General features: G+C 40.3%; 1 protein-coding gene across 1 annotated transcript; it reads left to right on the plus strand.

The window, feature by feature from the left end:
* Positions 1-4009: 4009 nt before the first annotated feature.
* Positions 4010-6000, plus strand: LOC142625936 (S-adenosylmethionine decarboxylase proenzyme 4). Its single transcript, XM_075799695.1, has one exon. It carries the CDS (start codon positions 4447-4449, stop codon positions 5488-5490), a length of 1044 nt encoding a protein of 347 aa, XP_075655810.1. The 5' UTR covers positions 4010-4446; the 3' UTR covers positions 5491-6000.
* Positions 6001-26046: the final 20046 nt, after the last annotated feature.

Genomic DNA, 26046 nt, shown 5'->3' on the forward strand with positions numbered 1-26046 from the left:
ATATCCTCATAAAAATAATATTAAAATTTTTCTAATTTAATTTATTAACGATTATCCTAAAAACATGACCATAAAAGAACTGAGAATGATATTTCATGAAAAAGAAACCAATGCCTTTTTTAGGATTGGGCACTGGTTTATGCTACTGTGGCTCATCCAAATAAGGAGCTGTGGGCTCCATACATTTAGGGAAATTTTGTGCGCATGGTACAGTAGCACTAAGGCAAGCCCATTAGTGCTCCAAAAATAAAAACTAAAGTCCTATGGTGCGTATCAAAAAACAAAAAAAGGTCCTATGGTGACATTTTGGCACGTGTCTACAATATAAAAAATCTCTACTGCTAATGACGTTTCTACTTTATGCTTCACTAACATGTCACGCATTTTTTTTTCCTAACAACCAACTGTTTAAAATGAAAAAAAGAAAAAATTAAATACATAATTAGTAAAATTATACTAAAACTGTAAAACAAAACACGAAAAGTGGAATAGAAGATTTTTATATTCGTCGGTAAGCGTGCGAGGATGTATGGCGGCTAAAACTAGAAAGTCCATATTGTTTTTTTTTTTTTTTTTTGGTGAAAGAAAGTCCATATTGTTGCAATACCAACAAATGCAATTTGTGGAACAAGAAAGGGCCAAGTGGGGACATAATGTCCAAAGAAATAGAATTAAGATTAGAACAAGGATGGACCCAATGTGCCAAGGAGTTGGGACACAGGCTAGATGATGTGTAGCTAAGTGGGTCCAGCCACGGTGGTTGTCGGGGGGCGCATACGGCTCATGAGTGGGACCAATCATGGAGTTAGGGCTGCATGATTTGGGTAGGAGGAGATGGCAAATTGTGGTCAGGCTTATAGGGGTTTAAAAAGGTGACTTAGTGGGTCCAATTCAAGATTAGGGTGTCAAAGTCTTTCCCAAAAAAAAAAAAATCAAAATCAAAATCCTTTTTCTTTGTCCCTTAAAATTACCCAAAGTTTTCAAAACCCAAAATTTAATCCTAAGTATAGTGGAAGAGATATTTTTTGGCTTTGCAACTTTTGATGTAAAAGGGATTTTGTTTTGAAATTTTGGTTTGAGACATTTTAAGTAAGATTTGATTTTGGCATTATAGTTGGAAGTGGTTGACCAATTTTTTTGATGATAGCTAAAGAGAAAAGAGAAAAGAGGAAGAGAAGGTTTTGGTTTTGGTTTTGTGTTCATCTTTGAAATAGTGTATTTTTAAGTTTGGTATTGCGCGTGCAGCACAAAGAGGTGGGAATGTGGTCATAATGGAGGCTGCCAGCCACACCCATAAGATTATTCATGACGCATACACTATGCATCATTCATTTCCTGCCCTTAAAACTGCAAAAATTTGATTCTAAACTCACAATTTTGCATCATTGCCTTCCCATCCTATACACCTATAGCTATCTTCCACTGTCTTCTTATATATACCTTTTTATATGTCTTTGTCTACCTACATATATATATAAAACATATATAAATACCTTTTTGTATGGAAGTTTCCTATGAGTTGATAATGTTGAATTATTGGTATAATCTTTGTACATGAGTCTTATATTAAAAGCCAAGATGAGTTTTTTTTTTTTTTGGGTATAAATGTGATGAGGAAGATAGTTTATTTAGGGTGGTCATGTAACTTCCTACATAAGCCCAACTAACCACTAATTGCTTCCTTTTCCTTCAAAAATACTGTACCTCTTATGTGAATTCCACTCTTTTTAACCCCCTTATATTCGACCAGTTTAAAAGTCCAACTTATTGAGCAACATATAGAGCTGGGTCACACATGTTTGTACATTAAAATTCAAACTAAATTACTCGTTTGAACCTAAAAATTTGGGAGTGTTGTCATTTTGATCATTTAAGTGTTCAAACTTGGGAGTGTTGTCATTTTGATCATTTAAGTTTGAGAGTTTGGTCTGTTTGGTACATGTATTTAAACAAATATTTTCAGTTTTTAAACAATATTACACATATTTTCACACATTTTTTCACTCACGTATCTCCAAAAAATACAAACAACGTTACTAGAACAATGTTATTTTGGTCTATTGAGTTGAATTCTGTATTTAAATATAATCCAAATTAGGTAAGAATGAAATGTAAAACTCATGTTTTATATCATTCAATAAAAGATAAGTCTTATATTAAAACTCAATACATTCTATCACATATAATAATACAACATCAACATTTTACTTAAAATTGGTATTTTTTAAAATGTTATCATGTATGATCAAATGTATTTATATTTGAGTAATATAATGATTTGAGGTATTGTAGGGTATGGTTTACACCTAGTCTTTAGAAAATGGTCATTTTAGTTATCTTCAAGATTGATTTGGTTGTTAGGTGTCAACAAAATGACAGTCTTTTCCTCTGTGGCTCTCTCTTAATGGTCAAATTAATCATAAGCATGGATAATATGAATATTTTAAAAATCAAATCAAACTTTAGGAACTAAAATGAAAATAACTCTAAACCTTAAGGGTTATATACAGCCAAATTTGCTGACAGAAAAATTGAATTACCCTAATCATACTTATTACTTAATTAATATTCTTAACCTGAAAAGCTTTTTTTGACAGTAAAGTCTTGTGACTCAACCTTTTAATTTCAATTAAGCATGTGATTAAGAAAGTTAAGTGTGCATGCTTTAGAAAATACAGAAAATGAAATGATGATAAATGCCACCTTGCTACATGAAAAAATTGCATGGAGAATAAAATGATGTGACTACCCTTTGATTTCACGTACGGGCCTCCCCCTAATTCAAGGATATTCTCATTATTTACCTGCCACGCTTGATTCCTTTTGTTCTTTCAATTTTTATTTTTCTTTTACAAACTAAATTATTATTTCAATGCCCAAGATATTGATGATATTTTGGGCACGTCTAGCTTTTGTTGATTAATAACTCCTGCTCTCCCAAGAATCGACAATGCTGTCCCTATCCACAGTTGTTTTCTTATACAATACTGTATTTTTCACCTTTCGAATTTTCATCATACACTAACTAAAGCCAATCAGAATTCAATTCACAGAGTTTTGTTTGTCTTGTTTAGCCTATATTTTTCTTCAGATTGCCCTATGAACGACAATAACCTCAGTAGCAATGTTAATAATTATTGTCATGCATAGGAACAAGTAGTTCCAGTAATCTATAATTGTGTTTTTGTTTTCTTAGTAATTATCATGCAAATGAGTTTGATCTTGTCAAATGCTTAAATTTTGACCAAATCTTAATACATTTCCCTGTTCTCAAATCATATACCTATTGCTAGATTGAATTTTGTTGTGCCAATCGCTAGCAAAGGTTATAATATTGTCCCAACACATTAATGCATGGCTGCCACCATTTTCCTGTACCAGTCTGAAACACCAATTATATTGACCAAATAAAAACACCATATGATCCTTATGATAATTAGTTTGTATTATTAATGATCTTGAAATTGATAGTATGAAATTAGAAAAGATTCATGAAAAGCCTCCCCTGTATTTCAAATGACTCTGCTCTTCCAAAGTTTAAGGACTTTAAGAGAATGAAAATGAAAATTAATAATATAATTTTATGTACTCACTGACTGTATTATAAAAAAAGAAAGAGAAAAAATTGAAGCAGAATACTATGTTTTACGAAAAATAATGAGTAATGAAATGGCAATTACCTTATGAAACGAGACTTGGAGGTAAAGCATTATATGAGCTCTTGGCAGTGGTTGCCAATAGCACACTTGAGTGCAAAAAAAAAAAAAAAAATCAAACATAAAATTATTAGAATACCATTTTTGGATCTCATCAATTGGTGTGTGTAAAATAGTGGATTTCCACATGTAGTATTTGAATCTGACCTCTTAACAAAAAGGCTTCCTCTATTCAAATGACAGCATTTCTTTCCAAAATAATAATAAAAATGTGCCATAACTTTATCAAAATTGGATTATTTGGGAGATAATAGTATCAGTATGGCTGCCAAAGCTAAATTTGAGAGAGCTTAGCTCATTGACAAAGAACAAGATTGCGCGTGGGCATAAATTCCGTTCTCTGTTCCTGTCTGCTGAAAGATTTGGCACAAAAAAATTTGGAAAACATATAATCATCTATACATACTTCATGATGCTTGCAATAATTACTCTTGGTTGCATAGCCCCGCATGCCCAAAAAACCAGACCACCCTTCCTTCATTCCCTTCTCACTCACTTCCCAAACCCCCACTCTTCTCTCACACACCCACCTATAAATTCCATCTACCCCCACTTCTCTCTCTCACCTGTAGTCCCAAACTCCACTATCTCTATCTCTATCTAATATCTCTCTTTCTTTGCTATACACATCTCTTTCACTATTTTTGTCCTACACTAGTATTAATTACTATACCTTCTAGCTAGCTAGCTACTAGCTCTTTTCAGTTTCTAACAATCACAACTATCATCAATGGCTGTATCTGGTTTTGAAGGCTTTGAGAAACGCCTAGAGCTTCATTTCTTTGGTGATGACCCTGCAGTTATAGACATGGGTCTAAGGCAGCTTGAGTTTGAGTCACTAGAACAAGTCCTACATGCAGTCCAATGCACTGTGGTCTCGGCTGTAGGGAATCACTACTTTGATGCCTACGTGTTATCTGAGTCCAGCCTCTTTGTTTACCCCACAAAGATCATCATCAAGACTTGTGGGACCACTCAGCTTCTCAAATCAATCCGTCCATTGCTTCACTATGCTCACCATCTCGGTCTCACTCTTTGCTCTTGCCGCTACACTAGAGGTAGCTTTATTTTCCCAAAGGCACAGCCTTTCCCACACACTAGTTTCAAAGAAGAAGTTATCTATTTGGAAGAGACCCTTCCTTCCAATCTTTGTTATAGAAAAGCTTCGGTGATGCCCTCTAAAGTCCCTTCTCATTCTTGGCATGTTTTCACTGCTAGTAATACTAATGAGGCTCACATGGCTCTCACACACCCTCATATTCCTGATGTGTTGTACACATTAGAAATATGTATGACTGACCTTGATCGTGTTCTAGCTCGAAAGTTCTTTAGGCGACCAAATGATAACAAGACTGGTGACACTGCAGGGAAGGAAATGACTGAGATTACTGGGATTAATGACATTAACCCTGGTGCTCTTATTTGTGACTTTGCATTTGACCCTTGTGGGTACTCAATGAATGGGATTATTGATGGTGATCGTTACTCTACAATTCATGTTACTCCTGAGGATGGTTATAGTTATGCCAGCTTTGAATGTGTGGGGTCAATTTACGATGATCATGATGATGTTGCCAATGTTTTGAAGAAGGTTGTGCAAGTGTTTAGGCCAGCAACTATGTCTGTATCAACCACATGTGCTAGTCATGAAGTTTGGACAAGGGTGGCTAGTGCACTCGAGCCCCTTGGACTCAAATGCCGGAGTTGTGCAATGGATGAGTTTCCGGCCGCGGGGAGCGTCGTGTTTCAAGCGTTCACGGCTCGCCGGAAGTGACCCGAAGGTGGTGGTGCTGGAACTGGTATTGGTGGTGGTAGATATGGGGAGGGGGGGGGGGTCAGGAAGGTTTAATAGGAGGGAAAGAAGAGTTTAGAGAGAGAGTTTAGAGTTTAGTTGAAAACATTTTTAGGAATGATATGATGATGTGGAGGAATGTGATTGGATAATGGGGATGATGAATGTGGGGTTGACTTGTTGTAGAAAGAGGAAAAACAAAAGTGGGGGCAAAGATTAGAGATGAGGAGAGGGATGACGTGGAATTAAGAAGCCAAGAAAAAAAAAAAAAAAAAGTTTGGTGTGAGAGATACTGGGTTCATCATGATAAGGCACCCCACTTAGGCTTGCACGCCTAAGATTTTGAAGATGGTAGTGGGGGACTTAAAGTGCTCTATGTTTGAGGTCATATTGAACTTTCTCATTCTCTATGTTCTATTCTTTCTTTCTTTTTTTTATTTTATTTTATTTTTAATTTCTTTTATAAGAAAAAAAAAGAGAAGATCTTTTTAATGTTCACTTTTTGCACTCTCTCTTCCTTGTCTCTTATTAATTATGTTTATTCCTAGATTGTTAGAGAGAATTGAATTATCACACTACTTCTAAGTTTAATAATATTGTTTGCCAAAGTTGATGGAGCTCAACAAAAGCACAAGAGAGAGAAACAGTACTACTAGTCTACTACTACAACACTGGACAATGTTTTTTCTTCTTGTTGTGTTCTTGAGTTTGGTCACTGTGCATGCATCTTGGTGTTTTTGCATGGTTGGTTCCTATACTCATTCATGAACATCTTCTTCCTCCATATGATTGTTTACACAACCAATCCCAGCAAGTCTTTGTGACAATATAAAAAATATATAATCTGCACAGAACCATAATACCATATATTACATCCCTTGGTTTGAGAGAATATACTAGCTACTTTGTTTATTAAATAACTTTGAGTAACAAAAAAAAAAAAAGGTTTACCAATTAATCTAGAACTTGTTTCAAATTTACAAGTATATATACATATATTTTTAATATATAGATTCAAATTTACAGATTTTGTTCCTGAAAAAGATGGTAAACGTGCCTAGAGTTTCACATCTTTATCCATATATATATACTCCATAGGACATTATAATTGTAGGCAAAAAGTTCTCTCGGCCTCGTACTTAGTTCACTTTCTTGTCGATATTATTGATTTGGTTCCACAAGACTGGCCCAAACACAATCAAGATTTTAGGTCCATGCATGCTATATAGCTCTTTCATGGCCTATATTAATTTTGTTCTAAATGCATGGTCCAACTACGAAAAGGTAGCAATAGCATGACCCTAATGGCATATAATATGTAAACTTCTCTTAAAAATAGATTGGAAAACTAATCCATTTATATATCACTGACAACGCATGCATTAGACACTAATGTCATCTATGATTCGCAAAGCATTAAAAATTAGACCATTTTTGTGTTTTCCTTTAAGAGTAAGACCACACTTTTTTAGGAAGAACCTTTCATGTGGGATACATGCAATACACACGTTCCAATTAGCCCTAATAATACATACTATTTCCACTTAATTTTACCAATAATAAATTGCTTCAAAATCATATTTTTCTCTGAAGATAGACTTGGCATTCACACTGGTCAGCCCAGACCCTATTCTTCTTTCCTATAATAAAATAAAAATTTTCACGATAATGGTAACTGTGTCTTTAATTTTTTTTTTTGGGAGAAAGAAACGGTTTATAACTTGGTATAGATTTAGATCAGACAATTTGTAGAAACTCAGGGCTTAAATTGTTTTCATTGTGTGGGCTAACTAATCGGCCCGCTATGTTGGAGTATTGGACAAGCTGTGATATTGAGGCTGCGTTAGGAATTAGTGAGTAGCAATGGGTTGGGTTCAGAAGCTGGGAGAGTCACATGCAGTTTTGGATTAGGTTCAGCATAGGCCAATCCATACTCCATAGTTGAGCTCAATCCAAAAGACCAGTGGGCTTGAGCACATCTCTATCGTATTGTGTATTCTAGCGATCAGACTCATAGATGGTCCAACTTTTTCGGGAAATAAAGTGACGGAAGATAATTTCCATAAAATCAAAAGGACTGTGAAAACCTTCTGCAGGTTATCGGGACAAAAACTTAACCTAAACAAGTCCAAAATCTTTGTCTCCTCTTGTATGAACCCAAGCCGAAAAGACCTACTATCAAGAGATAGTTAGGTTAATCTAAAATGTAAATACCCACCTACTCAAAAGCTCCAATAGAAGGAAATCTAGTAATTAGAACAGTTTTTGCAAAGCAACCCCCATTTGTGAGAAAGGAAAAGGGTGGTAAATCAAGAATGGCATATCCATCAAAATTTGGCATGACTGCTAGACTAGGCAAGGTCCTATATAAGGAAATATTGAAGGTCCATTTAACAAAGGGTGGACCTATTTAAAGTGTGCAAAAGATGAGACCTTTAAGTAAAGTGTACATGATCAATTGCATCTTTTGGCACCCTCAAGGAATGGCTACTTTGATACAATATATTATAGCCTACAATATGGCTTTTGATCTTGCATGTTCGCCTCAAAAGCTTTGCAACTAGAAATGGTTGTGGTCCTTGTGGAAATTAAATGCTCTTCTACACATTATTATGTTTCTCTGTCTCGCTTGTCATGAGAAGCTCCCCATAAGGAACTTGTGGACAAGAAGGAAACTCGTCTAGGAAGCTAGTTTTCCTTTTTGTAAAGATGAACTTGAAACAATCCTTCACATTTTCATAAATTTCCATAAGGTTGTGGGTATTTGGAATTCAATAAGAACTCATTAATTCTAATGAGTACGGAAAAATTGATAAGATTGTCCATCTTAATGGACGGTCTTATACCGTTAACAAAATAGATATGTGAGTAATAGACATCCATATTGAATGGATAATGAATGACGATATTTAATACTCACTTTAAATGTTTGGTAATCGATACCGACAAAATAACCAACTAACCATTATCTTCCATTGATGATGGTCATAAAAGCATCTAGCATTATTACCCTAATAAAGACACAAAATAATCAATTTCCTAAATTTTGATTGCCAAAATGTTAAGGGATTAATGGATTAAACATGTATCCAATTCCCCTCTCGAGACTAATCTTCTCCCTAATATTGGTTGGAAATAAGTATTCCTCTTGTCCACTCGAACTATGTGGAAAGCTTAAAACAAAAGCGAAATAGAAGGAATTAAGTTCAACAATAAGACCATCCACGGAGAGATTAAACTCATTAGAGCACTAGCAATCTAGCATTAGACTTTTTCTACTCCCACACAACGAAAAGATAGTAGAATTAAACAAATCAGCAAGCTCATTTGTAAAATTAAACACATGCCAAGAAGGGTCAGGAGGTCTAATCAGAGGCAATAATGGATGGGCTTCTCCAAAAATATTGGACTCACACCCATGATTGCAATAGAGTTGTACGGGGACTAAGATTAGAACTCTATCTGGCAGCTAATTTGATTGTTAAGAAATCATCATATACAACCTTTACATCTCACTCATATGGTGATTTGATTTATGAAGCAAATCTTTGATCCAGTCCTTTGAGAAAGCTTAGCATAAGCACTGCGAATGAAATTTTTCTGCGGATATTTTGGTGAAGGCAAGAAATTGTTTTATGCTATATTTTGTGTTGTGTTTTGTTCCTCCTAATATTGTAAGTCAAATCATGGCAGATATGTGAGTGTTTCGTATAACAGACTCTATAATTAGTAACTAGTTTGCTTTAATGAATTTTCAATTTTCATCTTCACCCAAAAAAACAATAAGGCAACAATCGGGAGGGTTGGAAGAGCAGAGCTATCCCACTATAATCCAAATTGCCCAATTTAAAATAAGAAAATTTTCTTTTCAAAATAAATAAATAAGAAAATTTTAAAATTTTTATAGAAAATCTGTTTTTTTTTTTTTTTTGTATCAACAAAAAAATTGAGTTCAATAAGCTAGTAATTCTTTATTTGTGAAGTTCAGGCATGAAAGAAATGTGGAATCCAGCTTTATTCATTAGATTTTGTTTTAAAGGTTGACATCCTAATTTGAAGAAAGAATCTCATGAGTTAAGAGATTTCTCAATCACAGCACGTGAGATTTATGTGTGTGGGATCCACACATATCGTAAAAGAGAATTTGCATAAAACAGTCTCATAAGATAATTTTTCCTTAAATAGACTTGGATCAAATTCATGTTGCACGTTAGATTTTTTTAAAGAAAAAGTCACCATAAAGGCTCAAAATAATTATTTTTTAATATATTTGACAATGTAATGTCTATAAGTCACCATAAAGTTTATATTATATGACATTTAAAAAAGTTGAGTATATTATTATACTTTTAATTTTTCTAATATTTAAACTCTTACTTTTAAGTAATCAAAATGACTTGTTTAAATATCTTACAATAAGTTTTAACTTCATCAATTAATGACTGTGTATTTATTATTTTATATTCATCTAAGTTATGAAGTTGCTTAAACATAAAGATGATTACAAAGTCTCAACTCTGACACTAAACACAATATAATAATAATAACAACACTAGACACAAAAAATATAAACTATGACTTACATTTGTATTATATTTTCTATATCAATTAATTAAATATATTTCTTATATTAATTAACATTTTTTAAATTAATATTGTCTTGAATCCTGTCTTTTAATATATCTTCCTTGATTAAAATCTTAGCCCTGCCACTAGCATGAAAATAAGAAATATACAGCTTTAGCAATAATAGATTATTTTGATTTTAGATTGTTGCTACCTAAATTCAAGTTTGAACTTTGTTGGTAAAAAACAATTTGCAGTAAGAAGAGCCTAAACTCATGAACATAAATTTGTCAGTCATCAGGATTGCAAAAGAAAAAAAGATATATACTTACCAAATTATTAGCTTGAATAAACATTGGAGCTGTCTCTTTAAGCTATGATGCTCTCTGAAAATCATGCTCCAAACCTCGTGGCACATGATGACTTCAAATTCATTGAAATATTAAAAATCCCCAATCATAAATTATTAAAAATAAATCAATTATGTTCCTACTGAGTACTCACTTGAAATCACTCCAACTACTGCAATGTGCTTAAATAGGGATTATACCATTATATTAATCCTTGTTTTGGTTGGTGAGTAATTAGGTTTAGTTGGGAAACCCTTAAACCTCTTGTAATTCAACATGTGGCCCTATAAAGCAAGTGGAGATTAATTGCCTTCCACTGACAATATTAAACAAAGTAATCCTTAATTTAAATAATAAGCCATAATTAATTCTTTTGAAACTGGGGTTGGTAAGATAACTTAGTACCCTATAATGGAGCTTAGTATGGTTATTACTTATTACTTATTACTGTGAACTTTGACCTCAAAATGTGGAAGATTAGCAAATTGAAGCTTCCTTTATATGAGAAAACCGGTTCTAGTACCTAAAATTACATAAAGGACAAAGAAATACGTCAAATAGATTCTGATGATGCCTAAAAGATCAACAGTAAGCTGCTAGTACTCTCCCGATTTGAAGCAATACCTGCGAAGGAAAAAAGTAGGTGATCGACAGAGAGCACCGGTGTGGTGCCGGCCAAAGACCCTCCGACGATCAAGTTAGAATCTTTTAAACAACCCTAGAGTGCCAGAGTTGAGGTAATTGTGCGTACCTTTGGGTCATGAGGGTCTTGGGGTATATATAGTGGTGTGTGGCCGAAATATGCGCCTTGGTGAAGAAGCACTTTCCTTTTTAAGAGAGTGATCCGCGGATCTTTGCCCATTGTATTGAGCCCTTTCCTTATAGGAATCTTCTTAACTAAGTCGAACGCGTAGCGCAAGAACTTTCCTTATATTCACATGAGCAGAGGTCAAGATAGGCTAAAAATGAAAGCTGGGTTATTCCTTCAGCCTTCACTTGCCAAGGTCGTCGGCCCACGTGTAACTCCTATACTGTCGTCTGCCTTACGTACGCCAACATGGTCCGTCGGCCCAAGGACGTCGGCCAAAGACCTTACACCAAGGTCGTCACCCCGACTTGTCCACGTGATCCGTCGCCCAATGTTCGTCGCGTAAGGGGGCATGGCCATGAATGCTAAAGCAGGCGTCAATGACGCAGTTGACGGATAACGTATTGCCGCGGCCTTCTTAACGTGCATTCGCATATGTAACAAGTGAACTTCCGTCGGCTTATTAATGTGCCGTCACCTTGTAATAACGTCACTATCGCCGCTTCACTTCCATTATCCCGTCACCATGGGCGACGGTCATGGAGTTGGTGTTTCGGGGAAATGGTGTTTGCATGGTGATTTGTGCCATGTTCATTAAATGGTGGGACACATGTCATAAAGCGCATTGGCTCGCGTCCGGGACGAGTGTGTCGCTTCGTCTTTCGCGCCTCCTCTCTCCTATATATCTCACTATTTACCTTTTTTCCACTTTTTTCGCCTTGTTCATCTTGAGAGAAAAATTCGTCAACTGCGGTTTTACCACACCGTCGATCGTGCAACCGTCACCTTCTTGAGACCGTCCTCCTCTACGTAAGTTTTCTTTACTTTACCTTTTTACTTTTTCTTGTGACGCCCTTTTAGTGAAGTCGTCTCGCCTAGGATCTTAGAAAAACCCGTCGTTTGTAGGTAGTCGGATGTCTAGGGAGACGCCGAGTGATCCATCGTCAATCCGCGACGGAGCGGGTTATGACGAAGTTTTTCCATCGTGTCGTGAGCCCGCGGAGGGCCTATCCCGGTCGTCGAAAGAGACTCGTCAACTCCTTCGACCCGGTGAAGTAGAGAGTTCTAGAGGAAGTGAGGTGTACGGTGATGAAGAAGGGGTAGCCGACGAAGCCCAAGGGGTTCGTGGAAGGGAAAGTTGCAAGGACGGGGGTGAGAGTGACGCGTGACGAGGAAGCTCCCGCAAGCACCTCGGGATCCTCCGGTGATGACCGTCCCTTCATCTTACCCTCCGAGTGGTCCGTCAACAATTTTCCTTCGACGATGTCGGAGAATGTTTTCAAAACTTTGCGGTCCCGTTACCAAATACCCGACGGCATTCCCATCCGTCCGCCGAGGAGGGTGGAGAGGTGCTACCAGACGAACCGCGGACGTTGGCATGTATGATGCCATGTTCGCGGCAGATCGAGATTGCCACGACGGCATTACACCGTCACCGGCTAACTTTCTAGGGATTTCTGCCGGCCGTATTGCCCCCTAATGCTTGGCGAACCTTCATTGGTGCCGAGGTCTTCGTGGGGTAGTCTAAGTGGTGGGAACCGTCGGCTGACCTTGGACGAGTTCTTTTGGTGTTATCGTCCCCGGCACATTTCCTCGTCCAAAGGAGTGTACCATTTTGCAAGAGGGGATAAGGAGTTGAAGTTAGTGTCGATATGCCCGACTCCAATAGGAAGTGGAAGGGAAGATACTTCTTTGTAGAAGTGGACAAATCGGGTATGTCGTCAAGAGGAATGGGAATCAATGCCCAATGGTTTTGATAACACATGGGCTTACGTTAGAGATTCGGTTAATCTCGTCGACTCTTCTTGCCTCGTCTACTCTTTTCGCTATCCTAACCCGTCACTTTTCATTGTACCTCTAATACCCGTCCACGTATTACCGAGGAGCAGGAGGATTTCATTCGTCGAGTGACGGCCATTCCATTGGACGAGAGGAAGTGTCGGGATCTAATCACGTTAGATACTCTTCACTTGTATTGTGGAGGGTCCCGAACCGACGGAGGAAGCTTGCAAATTGAACGCTTATTCACGTCGTCGTAAGTGCCTTTACCTTCTTGCCTTTATCCCGACGTTGTCTCTTTCTAACCCTTATTCTTCGCAGAAATGGAGTCGGCTAAACAACGGATTCGGAGGCCGCCGCCGCAGCCAAGAAGAGACAGCAGGAGAAGGTCGGGGACGAGTCAACCCCACCGTCGGCCCACGTGCCCGTCTGGGAAGGTCGCGGCCAAGAGGAAGCCCGACGGCAGAGAAGACCGTCCGGTGGGAAGAAAGCTGCCCCAACCCCCGGGGACAAGTCTTCACGAAGGCCGTCGCCTCCCGTGCCCGTTCACGGGGCCGGTAAGGGGCCTATGACCTCGTCCGGCCCGTCTCCGTGGGTCCGCTCGTCGCCTTCTCGACCCACAAAGATTACGCTCTAGAGGTGACGCGAGTCCATTTTGAAGGACGAGGAAATGGACCTTCGTGCCGAGCGTACCATTGACGAGATAAAGGCGTCGCCTTTTGACCTCACCAGGGGGTGAGTCTCGCTTTCTATTTTGATGCCCGTCCAACTTTTATGCCCCGACGTTGTCCCTCGCCCCTTTTTTTCTTTCGGGCTATGGTTCGCATGAAGGCACCGTCAGCGGTGCTCGCCAAGGAAGGGGTGATCACCCGTCCGAACGAGCGCGTCAAGTACCTACCGACGGTCGCTAGCTCAAGGAGGCGAACAAAATCTTGGGCACGGAGCTGAGGGACTATAAGGAAAAGCTGACGGAGGAGACCCGTAGACGGGAGATGGAAACGGAGGCCAAGGTGACGGCGGAGAAGGAGTTGAAATCCATCCTAGTCCAGGTGGAGACGGCTAGGAACGACGCTGTGACGGAGTTCAAAGATTCGTCGGCCTTTATAGACGCTTGCGCTGCCTACTACGGTTGATGGGTTCGAGGACCGCTTGAAGCAAGTAAAATCCGTCTATCCGACTTGGATCCGTCAAGGATTTCAATGGATGAGTCCATCCCGTCAACCCCCGCAGGCGACGTCGTCCATGGAGATGCCGACGACAATAATCGAGAGACGACTGGGCCGTTGCCCTTGCCTACCTACCGCGGATCACTCCGTCACCCCGACTCCAAATCCTCACAATGGCGACCCAAATGCCGAGCCCTTCTCTCTTGTGCCCAGCCTTTCAATGTTGAAGATGATGGACAACACTGACGCCCTCTCATGAGATAGAAGCTTTTTTTTTTTTTTCTTTTTTTTTTTTTTTTTTTTTTAAAATATATTTTTTGAAGAACTGTACGAAATTGTAGTACTTGGCGCCCATTTTTCTCGGCTTTTGTAAAGACATTGCCTATTTTAATTTTAATGCCATTTTATGCTTCAAGCATGTGTGTTTTTTTTTATGAAGTCAAAATTGTCCGTGATGAACTTGTCAGCTTAAGGGTGACGGTATTTTTATTCAATCCAATTTTTTGAATTGATGACGGCGTCGCCTTTCTTTTCATAAAAACAGGGTCGTTTTTATCATTCCGTCACTTACATGGGGAGTTTCCTAACGGCTTCAGCTAACTTTGAACATCACACCGTTATTATGAACATGATACCGTCACCTTGTTGCATCATGGCAAGGTGACGAGCTCAAGAGGGAACACACGCATTTTATTGCCCTTGTACATCTTATGCGCTTGGGTGGTAAGGCCTTATAGCAATGAGGTCGTCCACCTTGTTGTCTTTAGATTGGGATCGTCCACTTTGTGGATTTTAGGTGTAAGATTGTCCACTTTGTGGACTTATTTACGACGCCGTCCACTTTGTGGACTTAGATGTAGATCGTCCACCTTGTGGGCTTAGAGGCAGACCGTCCACTTTGTGGACTTATAAGCAGGTCGTCCACTTTGTGGACTTGGATGTAGGTCGTCTACTTTGTGGACTTATAAGCATGTCGTCCACTTTGTGGACTTATAAGTATGTCGTCCACTTTGTGGACTTAGATGTAGGCCGTCCACTTTGTGGACTTAGACGTAGGCCGTCCACTTTGTGGACTTAGACGTAGGTCGTCCACTTTGTGGACTTATAAGCATGTCGTCCACTTTGTGGACTTATAAGTATGTCGTCCACTTTGTGGACTTAGATGTAGGCCGTCCACTTTGTGGACTTAGACGTAGGCCGTCCACTTTGTGGACTTAGACGTAGGTCGTCCACTTTGTGGACTTATAAGCATGTCGTCCACTTTGTGGATTTAGATGTAGGCCGTCCACTTTGTGGACTTAGACGTAGGTCGTCCACTTTGTGGACTTATAAGCATGTCGTCCACTTTGTGGATTTAGATGTAGAGGACCTGTTGTTTTCTTCAAAAAATTCACTAGTCGTTTCTGAATGAACCTCCTCTTATTATGATGAATGCATAAGTAAAATTTTGTTCAAAAATAGGAAAGATAAGTTTTCAAATTTTGGGCTTAAAATATACCGTAGACAAGAATAAGCTAAGACAAATAATTAAGGATCGTAAACAGGTTAGGAAGAGTAACGTTCTGCTTGCTATCTTCTACTGGTAGTACTTTCTGAGGTGCTCGGCGTTCCATGGGTGTCGCAGTTTCTGCCCGTCAAGAGTCTCTAGGTGATAGGTGCCCTTTCTTCGCCATGATACGATCTTGTAGGTCCCTCCCGCCGGGGCCAAGCTTTCCTTGTGTGGGATCTCTGTCGCGCCCATTACTTTCCTTAAAACAAGATCTCCGACTTTGAAGTCTCTGCTTGACTCGGGAGTTGTAGTGCTTGCTTACGAGGTCCTCGGTATCGTGCGAGTCTCCTGCTCGGCCCACCGCCCTTACTTCGTCAATTAGATCCGGCTTGTAAACGAAGCTCTCGATCATTTCTTCCTCGTCGTGATTGGCCACCCTATAACTCGTGAGTCCTATCTCGCCGGAATGACCGCTTCATTTCCGTATGTCACCGGTGGAAAGGGGTTTCTCTGTAGGGGTTCGCACTGCCGTTCCGTATGCCCACAACACGCCGGGTAGCATCTCGTGCCATACGCCCTTTGCCCCTCTCGAGCCGAGTCTTGATGATTCGAAGCAAGGATCGGTTGGTGACTTCTACTTGTCCATTTGCTTCGAGGATGGGCCGGGGAAGAATAATGGTTCTTGATTCCTAACTCGAACGAGAAGGCTCGGAAGGAGTCGTTGTCAAATTGTTTACCGTTGTCCGAGATTAAGACTCTTGGAATCCCATACCCGCAAACAATGTTTCTCCATACAAAACCCCTTATGTTCTTTTCGCAATTGTGGCTAGGGCTTCGGCCTTCAACCCATTTGGTGAAGTAATCGATGCCGACGACGAGGAACTTCACCGTGCCTTTGCCATCGGGAATGGTCCCATTGATGTCCAACCCCCATCGGGGCGAATGGCCACGGGGCGCTATGGGGGTCAATTCTTCCGCCGGTTGCCGAATGATGTTGCCGAACCTTTGACACTTGTCGCAAGCTCTCACATAAACTCGGGCGTCATTTTGCATTGTTGGCCAATAGTACCCGCCGGATCGCCTTTTGTACCAACGACCGTGATCCGAGCTGGTTGCCGCATATCCCCTCGTGTACTTCTCTCATCACATAGTCTCGCTTCTTGGGGCCTACGCACCTTAGATATGGTCGAGAAAAGCCCCTTTTGTGTAGAGAACGTCCCTTTATCAAGACAAACCGTGTGCAGGCCGGACCTTCAACTTCGGCGGCCTCCTTTTCATCGTGCAACGTGCCATCTTTTAGGTAGGAGATCAAGTGGCGTGGTCCAATTGTTTTCGGAACCAATTTCCCGTATGCAGACAACGTCAATTAATGGTGAGGACCGAATGAAAGAAAGTACCTTGTCGATGGGGTCATAGTTTCCCGCATGCGGCTTTGGAAAGTCGGTCGGCATGTTCGTTTTCTCCTCTTGGAATTTGGATTATTTTGGCTTATAGTCCGTCCACCCTCTTTTTTGCTTGCTCCCGCACCTCTTCATTCTTTCACCCTTGCACTCGTACTCGCCATTTACTCGGCTTGTGACGACTTGGGAGTCGCAATAAACAACCACATTCGTGGCCCCTACAACTCGAGCAAGGTCTAGACTCGCTATCGTGGCTTCGTACTCAAACTTCATTGTTAGTTGTAGGAAAGTCGAGGCGAATCATGCATTTTAGCTCGTCGCCTTCCGGAGAGTTAAGCACGACCCTACCCCGCCAGCCTTCTTGTTGGATGATCCGTCGTTGAAAATGCCCCATCGTGGGGAGTCTTTTCCTCTTCGCCTTCCGCGTTGGTGAACTCGCAATGAAGTCGCCCACCGCTTGTCCCTTGATGGCGACGCGGGGGCGATATTGTATATCAAATTCACTTAGCTCTACGGACCACGGCGCCATCCGTCCGGCGGCCCGCGGGCCGCCCATTGCCCGCCGCAAAGGCTTGTCGCAGGACGACTACCGTACGGGCTTGAAAATATGGCTTCGAGCTTACGGCCGCCGTAACCAAAGCAAAGGCAAGTTTCTCCATAGGGGGATATCTCTTCGCGCCGTGCAATGCCTTGCTCGCATAGTACACGGGTCGCCGGACCTTATCGTCTTCTCTAATTAGTGGCCGCACCGACGGCTGCCGGGGAAACGGCCGGATGAGGAAACGCTTCTTCTCCCGGTTTGCGAGGGCTTAGCAATGGTGGGGAAGAGAGGTAGGCCTTTAAATCTTCGAATGCTTGTTGACACTCTGGCACGGTCCATTCAAAGGACTTTTTCAATGTTCGGAAAAAGGGTAGACATCCGTCTGCAGCCTTTCGACACAAACCGCTGAGCGCGGCGATCCTACCATCGAGGCTTTGTACTTCCTTGATATTTTTAGGAGGGGCCATCCCCATAATGGCCCGAATCTTGTCCGGTTGGCTCGATCCCTCTTTGGGATACCATGTATCCCAAGAACTTTCCGCCGTCACTCCAAAGGCACACTTGCTCGGGTTGAGCTTCATGTTGTAGAGCGAAGAGTATCGAATGCTTTCTCGAGATCCTCCACGAGCTTCTTCTTCTTGGCTTTTGACTAGCATGTCGTCGACATACACCTCGGACGTTCCTTCCAACTGCCGTGCAAACATCTTGTTCATGAGCCTCTCGATAGGTAGCGCCGGCCGTTTCGGAGCCGGGCGGGCATGACCTTGTAGCAAAAAAGGCCTTGGCTTGTTACGAACGAAGTCTTCTCTTGATCAGCCTCATCCATTCGGATCTGGTTATACCCGGAGAACGCATCCATGAAGCTTAGCAACTGATGCTTGGCCGTAGAATCCACCAGGACGTCGACCCGCGGAAGGGGGTAGCTATCTTTGGGGCATGCTTTGTTCAAGTCTGTGACCTTCCAAGCGCAGGACTTGCCGACTGGACATTCTGGATCGTTCTGATGTATGCCTTTCGGGCTTTCTTGGAAGATCTGGCCCTCGCGGTGCCTCCTACAATCATCCTTATGTCTCTTATTGGTTGCCTGGGGCGATCATTATCTTGCCGAGGGGCTTGATTTTGTGGCGGGTTCGCCCTCTCTTTGGTGACGAACCTTTGTAACCTCCCTCGCCTAATGAGGGCTTCTATTTGCTGTTTCAGGTCGTAGCAATCGGCGGTGTCATGGCCGTGGTCTTGATGAAATCGGCAGTATTTATCCCTTGGTCTCCTGTTGGGATCTCCCTTCGCTTTTCAGGGAAGGCCAAGTTTTCCTCGTCTTTAATCCGCATCAATACCCGGTCGATGGGCGTATTCGAGGGAGTGAAGTTCGTGTACCTTCCCGTAGGCGGCTTAGGTCGTCGATCATCTCGTCCCTCTCCGGTTCTCCCCTCTTTTGTCCATTATCGGGTTTCGTATCTTCCTCGTCTCTCCCTTTTCCGGGTTTGTAGTCGTCCTCGGCGACAAGGCATCCTCCGCGTTCATATACTTCGTCGCCCGTAGTATACGCGTCGGACATAGTCTTCGGGGTCGTTCTTGCATAGAGAGAACAAGAACTTACCCTCTTGTAACCCGTTCATGAACGCCGCCACAAGTGTCTTGTCGTCCGCCTCGTCTATCGAGAGGGATTCCTTGTTAAAGCGGGCCATATATAGACCTTAATGTCTCACCTTCTCGTTGTTTAATTCCCGCATACATGCAATAGACCTCTTGCGTCGGTGACTTCCAATGAAGTGCGATACAAGCGTGCACCTAATTCCTTAAAAGTGCCGATGGAATTAGGCGTCAACCCGTCGTACCAATCCCTCGCGGGCCCTTTCAAGGTGGTGAGGAAAGCCCCCGCACATGATTTCGTCCGTACACCCCGAAGATGCATTAGTGTTCCGAAAGACTCCGGGTGGTCCGGCGGTCCTTGGATCCGTCATAGTTTTCCACATGGGGCATTTTAAACTTTGAAGGGACGGGGTATGAGTTCACCAACGCCGTGAATGGTGAATCCGTTCTATGGACTAGGTCGCCCGCATTGCTGGATACCCGTCCCTTAAGTGCGTTCATCATTGCATCCATGCGCTCCCTCATCTCCTGCATCTCGGCTGTGATATGAGGTGGCAGGGAGTCCGAGGCGGATGGCGGGTTTGTCTCCGGCCGCTCTAGCCTTGTCGGTGCAGTACTACCTTCAGGCCTGACGGCATTCCTCCCCGACGGGGGTGAGAGTGACGGTGACGAGGAAGCCTCAGTAAGCACCTCGGGATCCTCTGGTGATGACCGTCCCTTCATCTTACCCTCCGAGTGGTCCGTCAACAATTTTCTCCCGACGATGTCGGAGAATGTTTTCAAAACTTTGCGGTCCCGTTACCAAATACCCGACGGCATTCCCATCCGTCTGCCTGAGGAGGGTGAGAGGTGCTACTCAGGACGAACCGCGGACGTTGGCATGTATGATGCCATGTTCGCGGCAGGACTGAGATTGCCGCTGACGGCATTACACCGTCAGCTGGCTAACTTTCTAGGGATTTCTGTCAGCCAGATTACCCCGATTGGTTGGCGAACGTCGTAATGGTCAAAAAGAACAACGGGAAATGGAGGATGTGCGTTGACTTCACAGACGGCGCCAACTGATGATGCCTAAAAGATCAACAGTAAGCTGCTAGTACTCTCCCGATTTGAAGCAATACCTGCGAAGGAAAAAAGTAGGTGATCGACAGAGAGCACCGGTGTGGTGCCGGCCAAAGACCCTCCGACGATCAAGTTAGAATCTTTTAAACAACCCTAGAGTGCCAGAGTTGAGGTAATTGTGCGTACCTTTGGGTCGCAGGGTCTTGGGGTATATATATGGTGTGTGGCCGAAATATGCGCCTTGGTGAAGAAGCACTTTCCTTTAAGAGTGATCCGCGGATCTTTGCCCATTGTATCGAGCCCTTTCCTTATAGGAATCTTCTTAACTAAGTCGAACGCGTAGCGCAAGTTAACTTTCCTTATATTCATACGAGCGAGAGGTCAAGATAGGCTAAAAATGAAAGCCGGGTTATTCCTTCACCTTCACCCGCCAAGGTCGTCACCACGTGTAACTCCTATATCGTCGTCGGCTTACGTACGCCAACATGGTCCGTCACCAAGGACGTCGCCCAAAGACCTTACAACAAGGTCGTCACCCTCGACTTGTCCACGTGATCCGTCACCTTAATGTTCTTTGCGGGGCATGGCCATGAATGCTAAAGAGGCGTCAATGACAGTAGTTGACGGATAACGTATTGCCGTCAGCTTCTTAACGTGCATTCAGTATGTAACAAGTGAACTTCCGTCAGCTTATTAATGTGCCGTCACCTTGTAATAACGTCACTATCAGATTCCATCCCAATCTTCTTCAAGATGCAGTAATTTTTGTTGACAACAATACTTCTTCTTATCCTTGCCATTCTTGTGCATCCCTCCCACCTCCCAAGCGAGTTATTACTTTTGAGATAAGTAAATAGTAAGAGAGCGTGAAAATGAAATGTGTTCGAATCACAAATAAAAATAGTAGAAAATAATATCATTGTTGGATTATCACTTCAACCAACGTACTCTCATCTTTTCAAAACATAAGAAAATGGAAAGAAACCAAAAGGCAGATGTCATGAAGATTAAATGGGAAGAAAATTTTAGCTTGATAGGTATTTTGATTTTACTCAATTCAAAATTGAAAGACTACTAAATTAACCAGTCTATTTGATGCCTGAGAACTGCTGCCTAAATTAGTAAAGGTCATGAACCTAAGCTTGCATCCAGATTCAAACACGAAAAAGGTTGAATGTCCATTGGCAACTTCATATGATTGTTGAAGTTGAAGAGGATACTACAGGAGTGTAGGTATTGAATTGTTTTGTTGTTAAAGACGTTATAACTTATAACCTAATAAATCCAAACATATTATAAATTTATGTACTTATGAAATAAACTAATTAATTGTTGTCTTAATGTAATTAAGTATTATAAATTTAGGGTTAATTTAGAGTTGGTCACTACACATACATGAAAATTATTGAAACAAGTAGTTCATATGGTAAAAATGTAATCGTTGAAGGATTTTTTGTTTTGAACATAGACGTAAATTCTTAGTTTCTCTCTCTCTCTCTCTCTCATTTTTCCTTTTCTTTCACTCATAATCTTAACAACAAGCCTCTCTCTCTCTCTCTCTCTCTCTCTCTTTTTTTAAATATTGTAATTAAAAAGAAAAGGTGAAAGATTAGGATAAGTAAGAAACACATTAATTTAAGCTCACAAGGAAAGATTAGGATCTTGGATAGATTCTTCGAGCGTGCGTGACATATTTATGGTCCCCTACACACTTATAGGCAATCTTGGGTTTTCTTTAAAGCATTTTTTGGAATTTTGCAAATGCTTGGGGTTGGGGACACTCCCAAGAGACACCTCTCTTATGCTTACAAAAGAGAAACTTCCAAAACAAAACTAGTGGACAAGCCTAAAGAGTACAAGAATCTACCTCACAGATATATTTGTGATGACCTCAAAGAAAGTGAAGGATTGCAATATGCACTTTTGAGAATTTTGGGTCAATGTATATACAAACGTAATTTGTTTCCTTAATAATTTATTAAAATATCTAAATTTTTATATAATTAATTAGTATGATGACTGTGTGGTGCACAACTTAATTAGAAAGTATATATAAATAAATTGAAACTATATCTGAGCTATATTACTAAATTCAACATATAGTGGCTGAGCTAAGAGTTTGTCATTTCTCTTGTATTAGGCATTAACTCTGTGTTGTCCATTCTCTAGTCAGATTTGCAAAGAATCTATATGAAAATGCTATTTGGTTAGAAGACTCACCTCCACCAGGACCACCACCATTCTTGGAGGCTTTGTACTTTGATAATTGTTCTTCTCATTAATGAAATGTTAATTATATTTTTCTCAAAAAATAAATGAGCCACTTGTTTAAAACATAAAGTTATGATATATAATCAAAAGAATTTAAAATAAATTTTAAAATATTATTTTAGGTTACATAAAACTTTTTTCAATATATTTTAATTGAAGTAGAATTTTTTTAAAATTTCTTTTTACTTAGACAATAGAGTTACGTAGAGTTTAATCTAAGATAAACTATATTAATAATAATTAGAGTGTAGTCTTTGTAGACACTTGTTGCAAACAAAAGAAAGCCCATGTGCGATGTATGATTAAATAAAAATTTATTTAAATCATAAAATATTTTAATAATATTATCAAAACTATCTAAATAATTAGTAAGCCACTTAAAATTTTAATAGAGTCTCACCTATAGTATATTACTATCTTAATAAATAATGAACTACATGACAACAACAAATATTGAGTCACTAGACGCAAGTACAATATTTAATATGTAAATGTTATTATTAAAACACTAAATTATGACAAATTAAGGGAATAATTAAAATAAATATAAAATTTTATTTTAAATTTATTGAAACCTTTAGTAATAGAATTTTAGTTAGTGTATAATTTTCAATTTCTTGAGCTTCTCTAATCGATAGACTATTATTGCAACTAATGAATCATTTATAATTTGACAATACAATTTCATCTAAGCATAGCTATCTTGATAATTAGAGTGGTTCTAGAGATACTACAGGAAAAAAGAAAAGAAAAAAAGAGCCTAGTATGAAATATATTAATTAAGAAAGAACAAAAAAAAAAAAAAAAACACTGTAGGTGCATAATTTGTACCCGGACCCAAAAACAAGTGATGGGCTCAGGCCCAAAGAGCCTTATACAAAGAAATTTGTAGAGTATGAGTTTGAAACCTAGGTTTGGGATGTTGGAAAGTTGATCAACAGGCTAGAATGCCGCAGTCTATGCAAGTAATAGATGAACGTGACAAAAAACCCTCCTTGGACGTAAACCGATGACAAATTGTATAGCATTTTTTTCTCTAAGCAAAATATTACAATTTCTTAGCTTCCAAAAAAGAAGTGCCCCCCCCCCTTTTCTCTCCTTTCTCGTCTTCTTATATCCTTCTTCTTCTTCCATGATCCGTCCACGTGTAACACAGATCTTTTTCCCAGATACTTGTCACATCCACCATCTTCTTAAAGTTTTCAAACAATAGCTGGAAGTCTGAATGCTACTGTTCAGAGGTCATTTCTTCATTAATGCGGCCAGGGAGGTAGATGCAGAGCCTTTAATGCGGTGGTAGCAGCTTTTTCCTCAAATATTTCTCACTCGTTCCTTCCTCTAACGGGTGCTTGGACCACACCTTTACCCAACAAATCTTTTAGAATTCTGTCTCTAAACCGTTTAGCGTGTCCCATGGCCTTTACTGGGCCTGTCCGAGGAGATACTCCTCCTCGGACAACTCCTCGGACCATTATAATGCAGACTGACCTGTGGGCCTAGAGACCCTGATGGGACAAACTTGTTCTAACTAATCAGGCCCATAACCCAAACATTTATTTAAGCATTTTTATCCCCACAAACACTATGTACATATTCAAAAGCAAGAGGCTTTCTTGGGATATAAATAAAATAATAACCTTTGGCTTTTAGCTTCTTATTGACTGGCTTGCCTTTAATTTTCTATACGATTTTAATTTTATAAAACACCAAAAAAAACGTAGAAACCAAATTTTAAAATAACTTTTTTTGAGTCTTTTTTTTTTTTTTGGATTTTGAGATGTCATGGACTAGCCACGTATTTCATTTTTTTAGTGACCTATTTGGTCCAACTGAATTCTTGGGGTTCCCTTGGTCTTAATGTAGATATGTCCATGCTCATCCACAAATATACGTATCAGTATTCACTATCAATATCGATGGTGCTAACTGCTAAGGCTCATGAGGTATTTTACTATTTCCTTTAAGGTACGGTGTTATGTAAGCCTTTTTGGGCGTTTCTCTTTAATTAGAGCATCTACATCAGTTTTTATATAATCTTCTATAATACAAAAAATTCTTCATTTTACACATTTTGGTCACAAAAACACCTACATCAGTGGAGCTAAAATTGTGTAAAATCTTGCAAAACTATCCACGAGTTACAGTAACCGTGTAAATACACACGGCTACTGTAGCTCGTTTATACAATATTTTATCATTTTCTCGTTCGCTCTTTTTTTTCTCTCTCTGATCCGTGCTCAACAAACTCAATTCTCTCCTCATCTTTTTCTTTTTCCTCAGATGTACACAAACACAAACACATCCACACACACAAATCAACTTAGAGAATCAACACAGAGATACACTTTGCTAAAAAAAAAAAAACACAGAGATACACAAACACAGATCGGTGCTTGACTAGATCAAAGCTCGTGGGTCTTGCTGTGGATTGAAGCTTGAGAATCGGAGCTCGCAAATCGTGGATCAGAGCTCGCGAATCGTGATCGGAGCTTGCAGATTGCGGATCGGAGCTCGCGGATCGCGGATCGAAGTTCGCGGATCACGGATCGGAGCTCGCGGATCGGAGTTCGCGGATCGTGGATCGGAGAGGGAGAGTTGATTTGAGCTCGTGATCGAAAAGGGAGAGTTGATCTGAGCTCGTGATCGGAGAAGGAGAGTTGGTCTGAGCTCGTGATCAGAGAGGGAGAGTTTATCAGAGCTCTTGATCGAGAGGGAGAGGGAGAGGGAGAGTTGGAGAGATGGGTATAGAGAGAGAGAGAGAGCAAAAATCAAAAATGAGTAGGGAGAGAGAGAGTGCGCGTATTATATCCGGGGTAGTTGGGAAAATAATAAAAAATTAAAGAAAATTGACTATTTAATTAATAAAAGTGGTAGGATAGATGAACTGATGTGGGTGTTTTGTAAAATTGGATGTGTAAAATAGAAAAAGTGGGTTTTTAGTGTAAAAGTGGATGTGTAAAATGAAAGAACTGATGTGGATGCTCTAGTCTTTCCATTTCCATTACGTTCGTCTATGTTTGGAAACAAATTGTTTGTCATGTTACTTTGTACCACTGAACATCAATAATTGTGTATTTGTCATATGCTTTTCTATCATGCACCTCTACTTAGATGAAAGTTCTTATGACCCAGCCAAGGCCACGATATGCCCATTTGTATGCAACTGCATGTCATGTCAATTTAGAGTGGGTACACAACCAAGGCCATGGCCTGCCCATTTAGGCACGCTGCAAATGCCATGGCAGTCCAGCATGAGCACACAGCTAAGATCATAGCATGCCCGTGAGCATGATAATCGACAACTTAAAAAAATAATTTGTGTACTTTTAATTAGGAGCGGACCCATTTAGAAGAGTGGAGACAATGGCCTCCCCCAAACTTTTCCAATATTATAAAATTACCCCTAAAATATTCTAAAGTTTTAAAAAATATATATGGTTGGCTACCCAAACTTCTCAAATATTAGAATTTTACCCCTAAATTTACTTACAATTTTCAAAAGAAAAATAGTTAGCC

This window comes from Castanea sativa, chromosome 2 (assembly GCF_040712315.1).
Source record: "Castanea sativa cultivar Marrone di Chiusa Pesio chromosome 2, ASM4071231v1".
Classification (NCBI taxonomy): Eukaryota; Viridiplantae; Streptophyta; class Magnoliopsida; order Fagales; family Fagaceae; genus Castanea; species Castanea sativa.

What these genes read in the sequence shown, in the direction of transcription:
- LOC142625936 (XM_075799695.1), top strand. Translation starts at nt 4,447, where the DNA reads ATGGCTGTATCTGGTTTTGAAGGCTTTGAGAAACGCCTAGAGCTTCAT.